This window comes from Solenopsis invicta, chromosome 11 (genome assembly GCF_016802725.1).
Source record: "Solenopsis invicta isolate M01_SB chromosome 11, UNIL_Sinv_3.0, whole genome shotgun sequence".
NCBI classification, from domain to species: domain Eukaryota; kingdom Metazoa; phylum Arthropoda; class Insecta; order Hymenoptera; family Formicidae; genus Solenopsis; species Solenopsis invicta.
The window spans coordinates 12448059-12460486 of NC_052674.1; the positions used below are offsets into that span (position 1 = coordinate 12448059).

Consider the following 12428-nt stretch of genomic DNA (forward strand, 5'->3'; position numbering starts at 1 on the left):
CGGGAGTGACACTTTTTAATGTTGAAAATGTAGCATTCTAGTTATATATCTCCACAATATCATCAGCTTGTCCATTCACAATTACCCATACATGTCATCATAATTTCCAGACCAATCTAGTCGGCAGCTCTCCTTTCAGGGAGCGACTCGGAAGCAATCGTCTGCCGGAGAAACCGAGACCAAGGTTTGAATATGTCTACCTTGACGATTTTCAGCATTATTGCTTTGTGCCAAATCTTTAGCTGTGTAGTTTTGCTGACTCCTCTTTTGTTCTTTTTTTTCAGTGGACTATTCCAAATTGGTGTGTCAGTGGTTTTTATTCTTGCTTGGTTTATTATGTACAAATGGCAAATGTTTGGTCATTGGAGCGAAACACTTTTGCATCACATTATGTTTTATTGGTCATTGATTTTGCGTAACATACACGGTTATTTTATCAATGCTACATATTTTCCATGTGCATTTGGTATCAAGTACAATTTATTTATCCAATGCACAAAGAGTGCTTTTGATTTAAATAAAGGAGGCCAATCAGTGCAACGTTTGAGGCTGAAATGCGCGATGACGATATGGAGCATAAGTAAACTATTCTTTGATGCTTTATTAGAATTTGACATTGTTTTATAACATGTATGGGTACATTAAATTTCAGTTTCTTTTCAGTTTAACGCTTTTGGTGATTGCTACATCCTCTCACTAAGATCAGAAACATAACTAAAAAAAAAAGGACAACGGTACATTTCCCATAAACTTATTGCACACGACGTTTTTAATTCTACACTATTATTGTGCATGTCTTTTGTTTTGCATAGTTTTCTCAGAAAGTACGAAAGTGTCTGCGTACTTTACATGTATTACAACAGTACTCGCACTCTGCACTTTTGCTCATGGGCTTTGATAACAACTGCCGTCGCGATACATTTTGATTAATATCCTTTCGATGTCATTCGATGTGGAGCAGGTGCAACGCGAGGAAGAAAGTGAGAGAGTCTAAGGTGTCCCCCCCCCCTTCTACATAATATCTTTTAGCTTCTTTCATCTTTTTCTTTTCGTGTTCCAATTAATTCCGGCCCAAAGAGCATACATACACGACATGTCAAGAGGCGAACAAGATGCAAAGCATTAGCTTAAAGGCATCTGTATATATGCTCTTTGTGACCATTTAGAGCATTTTGGTACTGAGTGAAGGAGTGACGGGGTTGTTGCTCCTCTGTACAGGAGAGGCATGTAATGAATACTGCTGCGACTGCCCGCACGTGCCTCGACACTCCTCGCCACGTGCCAAACAGGTTGGTCTCACTCTCTTATTCTTTTCGCAATTTAGATTAAAAGTACTAAATTATTTACATATGTTGAACATTAAACACAAACGCGTTTTACTTTTTATGTAAGTGTACTAATCTTAAACTCACATTGTCGAGTATTCTTTTAGCTCGTGCAAACAGTAACATTTTATATTAAATGATGAATTATTGTAGTAAATTAACTCTTCGTTTTATTTTTTTATTAATTTAAGCGTAAATAAAAAGATTTCTAAGTAATGTAACAGAAATTACTCGAAGTTTATTGAGAAAATTATTGACAAAAATTATGGGAAGTTGTGACAAACAATGACCTGCAAACAAGAAAAGAAGTACGCAAATCGGGAAATAAAATTTTCAAACAAAAAATTTGTAATAGAAAGAGATATTTTGACCGTTGCTGTATCAATACAAATTGAACAAGAATGTCTTCTACGGTCGTAGTCGTCTTGTGCTTGTATTGTCTGTGTGATTTTATATACTTTCCTCAAGTTAAATGAACTGCGTGCCGAATTAATTTTTAGTCATAACACAATTCTAAGTTAAACAAGATTAAGTAATATCACGTATTATTAAATATTAACCCTTTTCCCCCCTGAAAATATTTGTTTTCTAAAAGTTTTACAAAATATTCTCTAGAGCAACTCTGTATTAGCAAAAGAATTACATATGTATTGGAACTTTGCATATAATAGCGTATGTAAATAGGAACAGTGTCCCACACGCAATCAAACTGATTTGATCACATTTTTGAAACAACCTCAGTCACTGTAACTATTTCATAAAGCTTATATTAAAGTCGTCAATCATTGGCGATGTTGTAATGGCAATTGTGGCACCGATCAGCTACCTCTTCATGCTGTGTGTTTTGTCTTCCCAGGATTTCTTTCTCTTCTTTACGTGGTTTTTGCTTTTCCAGTTTGTTTTGTCGATTTCAAATTGTTTGATTTTTTATACAGGATGGAAGAAAAAGATCAGGGCACTAGATTATCTCAGAAAGATGACATTTTGGAAGAAAATGTTGCAGACAAAAGTTGCAGGATTTTAAAGATTTACTGACCATATCAATTTGATCTTGGATGACGTTGCCAAAGTCAGATCAAGGTCACATTGATTTTTTTCAAATGGAATACATTTTTAATTTTATAATTTAATAGTTGATATCGAGAGCTGACTAAAACACTATGAAATTTATTTTTATTAAGTACTTTTTGAGTTATGATGTTCGAAAGTTAAAGTACGTATTTATACCTCTTTTGTGTCGGATTTACATGTATAAAAGAAATATAATTTGACCGGGCAATCTCTGCATGGGACACCTTGAGTAATGTCAACAGTAACTTTCAAACGTCATAATTTGAAGATACAAACGAAATCCTAATATGACTGGGAAGCGTATATATTTAAATTACGATAATGGCATCCCTGTCAAAAATGTTCTAAGATTTTCTGTAATTAATATTCAATAATTTGTTTATGATGTATTATAATTTTCTAAGAAGTCTTGTAAATGTTTATAATTTTACCTAGAAAATTATTGAGCATTAGGAACTGTTTTTGACTGGTATAGCTATTCCTATTATTTAAGTAACTCGAAAAGTACTTAATGAAAATAAACTGTATTATAGTGTTTTGGAAAGCTCTCGATATTAGCTATTAAATTCTGAAATCAAAAATAGGATGTTCTATTTAAAAAAAATTATGTGACTTTAACCTGACCTTGGCAACGCCACCTAAGGTCAAACTAATATGGTCAGTAAATAGAACCCTTTAAACCCTGCAACTTTTGTCTGAAACATTTTCTTCAAAAACTTTATCTTTCTGAGATAATCTCAACCCTTTTTCCACTCTGTATGTAGTCTTCAAATTCTGTGAGCTCCATCAATCTTTGAATGATTTGCGAACCAGAGCTACCAGTTTCAGCTCACTAGTAATCATCCTCCACTCACGACGCTACCAAAGTACGGTTCGAACTTATAATAAGGCAGCATAGCTTCATGTCTTTTTCCGTCATTTTCTTTTTTTCTGTTTATTGCTCTAACATAATTCTTCCATCACTACAGAACTACATTTCAGTAGAATAATTGAAAAAAGTTTCAAAAAGAAATTTTTTGTTTGAAAATTTTCTCTTGATTTGCATGCTTCTTTCTTTTTTCATTTTTCACAAAGGGTAAAATTGAAACTTACGTTTGTAATTAAAAAAATACTCGATGAAACAGTGGCATTTCATATATTTTTTGTACTCATATTTTGCAAAAATAAAACTTGTAAAATTTTCATAACAAATATAATTTAAATAACAACACCTTGTGATAGAAAATCGTGGGGAATGTTTCTTTTTTTATTTAATTTGTTATGAGGTGACAGATGTGATATAAAATAGAAATAAATTTTTGCTTTTCGTAGATAGCGTTAACATATCGCTTGATAAGTTTGGCTTTTCTGCATAAATTAATTCAGTTTTTTATTGAATGCCTTTTACTTTCGTTTGTAGATCTGGTTCCAAAGTGATGGACAGAGGACGTGTGTCGCCTGCCAGCGAAGCCGTTTTGCCGTTATCGTTGGAGCAACAACAGCAAGATCATTTCGACGTTAATGACGACAAGTATAAGAATACACTTGCTTTAATAATGCCCGCTTTAGCAATAAAACATCCAAACATATCAATTTTCTGAATTTTATTGGAAAGTAAATCAAGTGTTCATATACAGGGTGTTAGAAAATAACCTTTCATGCTCTTGTGGGTTGATAGAGCAAGTCATACTGAGAAAAAAAGTTCTTTACCATTTTTCATTATTCGCAATAGTTACCGAGATAAAAATAACAAATCACAACTTCGTGCAGAAAGTATTACATCTTGCACAAATAAAATTGTTCCTTTTTAAAGAGCCTTCTACTTTTCTTGACGAGCGCGTGTGAGAGTGCACGAGAGCTTATTAAGTTCCATTATTACGAGTTTGCAAGCTCTCCTACGGACGTAACAATATTAACGTAACAATATTAATTTTTGCAAAAAAGGGTGCAATACAACCTTAATTTATTTGGACATACAGTTTCTCATCTTATTCGGTATTATAAAATAAATAAAGAATCTTCTGGATAAGCTTTGGTTATCTTAGTATCACATAAATATATGATAATTATAAACTTAATTATCTGTTTACAGTACAAATCAGGAGCTAACTAAGATAAAAAGCAATGCGACGAACGTGGAGATTTTGGAAGCTATGAAACATCCTCAAACTGGTGTCGGCTTTTTAACACAACATCCTTCGCTTCCTAGTCAAACGTTTGTTAGTGCCGATGCGATTCAGTGGTTAAACAACCACATAGAAGGCGGCGTGGGGGTTGAACGGGGTATTAATATCATGAAGGTAAAGGTTTTGAAAAATTTTGTTTTATATTTGATATAGTTTACACAATTTAAATTTCTTATCAATATATTTAATCTTAACTTGCATACTGGATGTCTGTTCTTGTTCTTACTCTATACATTATATTTCGAAAATGACTCAAAATTATGAAAATTTCTAAATATGTGTTCAGTCAATTTCAAGAAGTGAAATAGATAATATGTAGTTTTATTTTAAGAGGATACTCTTTTAAAAATGTTAGGAAATGGAGTAGCTTCTTGAAACTGTCGTATTTCGCGGTTTTTTATAATTTTGAATTATTTCCGGAATATAGAGGTTAGACACAGATTTCGTAGACACCCTGTATATTACATAGAAAAAGGTCGAAATCACACCAGTCTCTAAATCGCATTACCTTATCTAAAAATTTATTGTACATATCCAGTTTCTGTGGATATATTTGAAAACTCTATAGTATTGCTATTACGCTCCAAATGTTAGGTACAATAGAAATTTTATTATTTACGTTTATAGAAAAATTATAATATTGTAATTATTTTTCAACACATTTTGTAGCTGAATTGCAAAAAAGGAAAGCTAAATGTCTAAGTTTCAAAAATTTGTTATAATCACAATACTGTTAAAATTAGATTGCATGGGGTTAGGTTTTTTTCGCTCTTGTAGATTATATAAACAAAGTTTTACAAAATGCTCTGGTTTTCTAAATCGTACCATGACGTTGCCTAAATCACAATGGTACTGAAAGAAATTTTGACTATCGTGGTATAAATAATTTTGTTTTTACAGTGGATAGAAAATGGCTAAAAAAAATATGCAAGTGATATCCAGAATTTATGAATTCAATGAGTATAAAGAAAATAAACTCAAAAAATACTGTATAAATATAATTTTGCGATATTATCGAAATAAAATTTTATGTGAAATGGAACAAGCTAGATTTTGAACAGTAGAAAATGATTGTGATTTTGGCAGCTTGTAGTGCAATTTAGAAAACTCCTTTTCTAAATCACATTACTTGTAGGTTTCCCAAAATTTATTATTTTAAAAAGTGATGTAAAAAAGTTATAAAAAAATACAAGAAAAAGACAAAAATACTTTTATTATAATGTAAAGAACTTAAAATTATTCTTTGTAATTTCTAAGTTATAAGCTTTTATGTGAAAAATGGTGCGATTTTGAAGACCTAACTTTCTCCTATATTATTTACATATCAATAGCCGATATACAAAAACAGGTACTTAAGACTCCTGACTCCTTAGCGCGAACAAAATTAGAACTAATAGATGTGAAACGTGACAGATTGACAATGAGATGTTGTGTATGTCATTTTGTTATTATGTGTTTCATTGTGAAAATATGACTTGTCTTGTATTTACCAAATTTGTAAAAATGAACCGCAAGTTTCTTTGAATTTTATAATAATAAAAGCATATTTTTCACGCCTTTCAACAGTCCATGTTTTCCTGTTTAAACAGGCTTCACTTTATATGCTTGTTACCGTTGTTGACCGTTTACTAACTATTAAGCGAAAAAAGGATAGTCCATTTTTGTTTTAAGTCCATAAGTGTTTTAAAGCGATTTCGTTATTTTGTTTTTATCCAAATTCTTTTCATTTACACATGCCACGACAGAAACTTTTATGTGTGATTTCTTGCTTATAACGTCACAACATCAATATGGTCTCAACGAGTAGACAGGAGTCTTAAACAAAAAAGAAATTAATTATACATTTTATTAACCCGTGGAGGTCACTAAAACTCCGCACTAACTTCAAGGGTACACATACCATTCAAAATCGAATAACATTTTATAAAACTAATTTTTATCTGAAAGTATACTATCTTGAGAATACACTCCTAAATTTTTGTTGAATTATTTTAAAAATTAAAAATTTTATGAATATTTTTGTAAAAAAGTCAAATTTTGCAGTTTTTTTTATTTGAGTTTTTTTATGTTAAATTCTAATTTTAAAAAATTATTGGATGATAAAGAACACATCTCAAGGTATGTCCAGTAAAATTTTTGCGATGAAATATCAAAAAGCTGGCAAATAGCGACTGATTTTGTGCAGATTGGTCCAGTGGACTCCATGTGACCGTTATGTTATTATTTGGAAGTGTAACCTCAACGAGTTGAAAGCTTCGTTGTGAATAAAATATTACATAATAACAATTTATCTTTGTGCAGGGGATGATTCAAGACAAATTGATATGCCATGCGTCCGGCGACTTTTCGCAACCATTTGTCCTAGGATTTTATTTGTATCACATTGTGCAAGATAAAGAAAATCAAAAAGGTAAATAAGATTACTGATTTTTCAATGATTTGCAATTTAATCGCATTTTTTTGTAAATAGCCGCAGATTATTCTGCTCCACTCGGGAATCTGCAAAGTTTTGAAAACGAATGGGTGGAGGTTGAGATGAGACCGCCAAAAGGATGGTGCGAACCATCTTCGACAATATTGTCGACAGTGTTAACTCCTATAACAATACCTAGCTGCGATGCTATTGATGAATCTAACGTTCCACCTTTTTTAAGAGACGACATCGATTTGACCGAATCGATGGACGATAGAAATTGTACAGGTAACACCAAACATATTTAGCATCAGCTATCAAGATTATTATCGATGAAGTATAGAATGGGGCATTTAATAACAGAAAGGGAAAAAAGTTAAGGCATGATTTTAGATTATAGAATAAGACAAAAATCAAGAATAACAAAATTGAGATTAAAGGAATCCTTAAGTTGTCCTGTTTTATTGACATGTTTTTTCCAGTATACTATTTTTCTAATTGCCTTTATAGATGTAAAAATTTTTTTGTGATTAATATAATATATAGACACTAATATGGTCTAAACTGATCAATTTTACGCCGAAAACAAAAAAAGTATAAAAAATTTTAGATCTATTTTATTTACTCTTGATCAAATATGGCATTTAGAGCTTTTAATGTGTACCAATTTGCTTTACACAAAAATTTTGCAATGTATTTGTTACAAAATGGGAATGATTTTGAACGCATATTACACGAAAGTATAATGTTGAATTTTTAGAATTGAGCTTTTTTAGATATCTGATATGAAAAATTAGTGTGCTTAAAAATTTTTGTATGTCTACGTGCGATATTGAGAATACGTGATGTATTGATGTTTCGTAATTTGTATGTGTGTAAGCCGCTGTTCAGTCGATAAAACTCATGACTTTAGTATTCTCTCAAGGCTCTTCATTTTTTAGTCATAAATATTTAAATATTCACGAGCATCAAATACTTTTTACATGAATATTCAAATATTTAAAATAGAAAATAACAAAATTTTTGTGAAGACTTTGTTTTTAATCCTAATGTTTAATTCATGCTTTAAGCACTGTTTACATAAATATTTATAATTAAAAAAGAAAGTCTTAATCAATTTTATTATTTTTATTATTGTCTTACTCAATCTAAAATCTTCTTAAATTCTACTTTATCATCTAAAAACTCCTTAAATTTTCTCTCACTTGTTGCCAAACACTTTGTATAAAACAAATCACTTTGTATTTGATTCGTTCTCTTTCAGTGCCATTGTATAAACATACTCATCTGGACATTGACATCAATAATAAAAGTGACAGAATTGAATGGGGTCACTTAAGATATCAGTCCGTTTACAAAGTAGATAATTCTTATGAACTCGTAGTGCAATGGGTAGCATCATCCGGCAGTATAGTAGCTGATCTGGTAAGTATTAATTTGCCTCCTGTTTTTTCTTACTTTTTTTTAAATAAAAGACGGAAAGTACAAAAGCAAATTATTATACTAATAATCACTCTATGTCTGTCAGATATTCGTTTGGCAACGCAAAGCTCAAATGTGTGGAATACAGATGGTACCGATTCCCAGTGATTTGTTAGCGCTACCATATACTTTAAAGAGCGATCCTCTCAGAGGACCTATTTTTATACCACTTGATATAGAGTGTTTGATGGCAAATAAGCGGCACCTTTTTGAAGGTTTGTTTCAAACTAATCATATCAACACAGCCTTATTTAAAAAAAATAATCTTATTTGATAAAGATAACGGAAATTTGCAGAATTCCGGGAAGATACCTATGCGCAAAGGCTATTTTTACTCCAAAAAAATATTCTGAAGAGATTCGGTTTCATGCCGTGCTTAGTTGAAAATTGCGAAAATGATCGTCAGTATGTTCACGTCACTGGTAATGCATTTATATTGGTGTCATCCACCACGAATACTCGACCTCGTCCACGAACCGGTACCAATGTCATGCGGCGAAATACAGGTCAGAAAAGATACCCTGTCCATCCGGACCAATCTAGTCCGCACGAAGCGTACATTACCAGACATGTTGGAGGAAAAAAGGACGATTATAGTATAGATAGAAAAGTAAGTGATTTTATTATATATTTAGACAATCGTTTAAACCTTTATGAATTAGTAATATTGATACAATAAGATTTAGATTTAATGCAAAGTAAAAAATGCTAATTATATTAAGGACTCTTAATAATACAAATAAAAATGAGGAATTATTCAACACCCTTTTTATTCCTCATTTTTATTAATAATGGATTTCTCTCTTAATAAAATATTTAAAAAAATATTTAGATATATTACAAGATGTTTCAATCTGTTATGCTCTTCTTCAATAGCATATTCTATTGAAAATAGTGTCAAATTTATGTCTACCCATAATCCTTTCACTTAATCAAAATTTAATAAATTAATTTAATAATGCACTATTTATGCGCTTTATAAATCCATAAGAAAAAAAATTTAGCTCAAAACAACAAGTATAATTCAAGCTGCATAAATATGCATTTGCAGTGTCAATTTGTTCAAAGGTCAAGATAGAGCGCTAGTGTAGATGTTAATATATGGTTATAATTATGTAAAAGATACATGAACATTTTGGGCTTACTTGCCTCTTATCAACATGGTAATAAATTAATGAAAAAAATTCAAATGGATAGAATGCAAAGGTCGACTCAACCGCAATTCGACTATAGTACATTAATCCGTGAAAAATTGATTGTCAACAGTCGGCCTATCTGTAGATTCTAGAATTGCGGTTGAGCCGACCTTTGCATTCTGTTCATTTTAATTCTTTTCATTAATTTATTACCATGTTAATAAGGGGGAAGTAAGCTCGAAATGTTCATGTATATTTTTTACATAATTATAATCATACTAACATCTACACTAGCGTTCTTTCTTGACTTTTAAAATTTAGCTCAAAACTTTTTTCATTGGCAGATGAGTAGACTAATAAAATTCTAGGACTGGTACAAAGAAGATTGATGTTCTAGGCATTAATAACATGCGCTCTTCTCCCCCCCCCCCTCCTTCTTCCTCCTATTAGAACAAATATACATATTAAATACTCTTAAGGTATTATTAAGCACACGCGCACGCGCGCGTTTACACACACACACACACACACACACACACACACACACAAAATATAAACTTAAGTATTAAATATAACTTAGCATAAAAACTAGCCAAATTTTCTTTTTGCGTTTCATAAAATTGAGACTGTCACCAATATTTGTATGGATGCTTGCATTAGTATTTTTTTGTTATTTTATATTTTATGTTTGTGTTTTTTATTTATTTTTTATGATTTTTTAAAAATTGTTTATTATTTTTTATGAATTGCATCAAATTCAAGGTAAAATGTAACCCTGTAAAAAATTCCAGACGTGACTACATTTGTTCACATTTATCCATTACAAAAAATTGTATATGTTTTTTCAAATACAGTTTTCTGCAAAGACAAATGTGGCATAAATTCTACGCATTTAATGTTTTTAACGGATTGTTATTAACATATGAAAAGGACTCACTGGGAAACCTATTCAGTCTTAACTAGAAAAAAATTTTTTATTAAAAAATAAGCATAAAAATTTTTTGCTTGTGAGTTTAAAGCGCATAAATAATGTATTGTAAATCAGACGTGTCATATTTAAGCACCTAATAAAAATGACAATTGGTATTAATTTTAGGTGGGCTTTTTATGGTCTTGGAATCATATGGTAAGCCGCAAGTGGAAGTCATTGTCTCTTTCAGCGGGCGACGAATTTTTTAACAAGAAAATTATACAGGATTTTCGACACTTTTGTTCCAATGGAGATAATAGGCTCAAAGAGTTCTGGGAATCTAGTTGGGAGTTAAAGGAAAAAACTTGTACAAAAGCACAGTAGCAAGATATTGTTTTTTAATATTTCGTCCAAAGATTTATTAAGTTATCGCTGATTGTTTATGTACATTTCATAAAATTGTTATTGTTGCCATTTATGATCATATTAGTCTTAGTTTATGAAAAGTACAATTATACACCAATATTTCTACGATATAATTGGCATAACTGTTGTAAGCAGTAAAAGCAGGATGAAAATATAAATGTATAATATTATTATATAATATAACTATACAATATTATTATATATTATATATTTTAATATTATATAAACTAGCGCCAGAGCGATTCGTGATTTAAGAACGTGAATAATAAATGAACAAATTTATTGAATTTGTTGCATTTTTTGTTATTGTTATGTAAACAGCGATTTTTTTACGAATTCATGTGAAATCAAAGGGCGAATCATCACGAATTATTTAATTTGTATTGGTACGTAGGTCGATATACATAATCCGACCTTATACATTTAAGATTGTCATAAGTGCGATCTCAAAGTGCTTTACAATAATTTTATTATATACATGTAGCCTGATGAAATTTTAAGGCTACCCATAAAATTTATACTGTACAAACGATAATTTGATCATGATCTAGTACTAGATTTACGATTAAATGATATAATGCCGAATCTATATACGGTAAATCGTTTACCGTCATTCAAGAGTGAGAAAAACTAGGATATTTTTAAAATACTGTAATAAAATATGTTGAATTATAAAAGGAAGAAAAAATTGAAAATCAACTTTTGGATATTTTTATTGTATTTTTCCTATTTTGACTTTAGCCCATTCTAAAAACCTACTTTTCCATAATTTTTTTATAACCTGTCGAAGATTATTATTGTGACAAAGGATATATTCTTGTAAGAGATATATTGTTATATAAAATATTTCTTATGTACTTTTCAATATTTTAAAATTTTAATTTCTGAGATTATTTTATGAAGAAGAATTTATGTGAATACGAGACAACAACTCTCAAAGGATTTGTTTCAAGAGATAAGAAGATGCGATCCACTTAATATACATAATATATTATAAATTCTTCGAAATTAGTACTAAACCAATCAGAACAAAGAATTTTATGAAATGATCAATTTAAAAATATTTCAAAGGATATGTAACGTCAAGTGGATCGTGCCCAGAATATTAAAAATTCTATCAAATAATCATTTTTTTCTAGCTTTCTTAAAAGAAATTAAAAAACTAATTTTTTAATTATATTTTTTACATGTTCTTCTATGTTCTCTTATTATGTTCTCTTATTATTAATTTTTTGTTCTAGTATTTTTAAACTAAATTAACTATCTTTTAACTAAATTAACTTATGTTAATTGTATCTTAATTTCTTCACATGCTAAATTTAGATATAATATGCTTCATTTAAACATTTATGAACAACTGTATTTTTATTTTTCTTTTATTTTTACTTATTGGCACGAGTTTAAGAGACACTTTTTTTCTATTTAGGAATTAATTTAAAAAATGCTAATTTTATAGAATTTTTAAGATATTTTTGAAATGAAACTTTTTTTTGAAATATG

General features: G+C 30.1%; 1 protein-coding gene across 8 annotated transcripts in view; it reads left to right on the top strand.

The window, feature by feature from the left end:
• The window catches only part of LOC105204519 (GATOR complex protein Iml1), a 43090-nt gene extending 31463 nt beyond the window's left edge, over positions 1-11627 (top strand). For 6 of the 8 annotated variants that reach the window (XM_039455292.1, XM_039455291.1, XM_039455297.1 and 3 more), the window contains 9 exons: positions 111-184; positions 3796-3906; positions 4468-4675; positions 6863-6971; positions 7032-7262; positions 8239-8399; positions 8503-8671; positions 8753-9066; positions 10689-11627. In XM_039455292.1, coding sequence (XP_039311226.1) covers positions 111-184; positions 3796-3906; positions 4468-4675; positions 6863-6971; positions 7032-7262; positions 8239-8399; positions 8503-8671; positions 8753-9066; positions 10689-10886 — 1575 coding nt within the window. In that variant the 3' untranslated portion in view covers positions 10887-11627. Of the gene's footprint in view, positions 1-110; positions 185-1218; positions 1290-3795; positions 3907-4467; positions 4676-6862; positions 6972-7031; positions 7263-8238; positions 8400-8502; positions 8672-8752; positions 9067-10688 lie in introns of all 8 variants that reach the window. The other 2 variants (XM_039455293.1, XM_039455298.1) reach the window with 1 other exon arrangement.
• Positions 11628-12428: the final 801 nt, after the last annotated feature.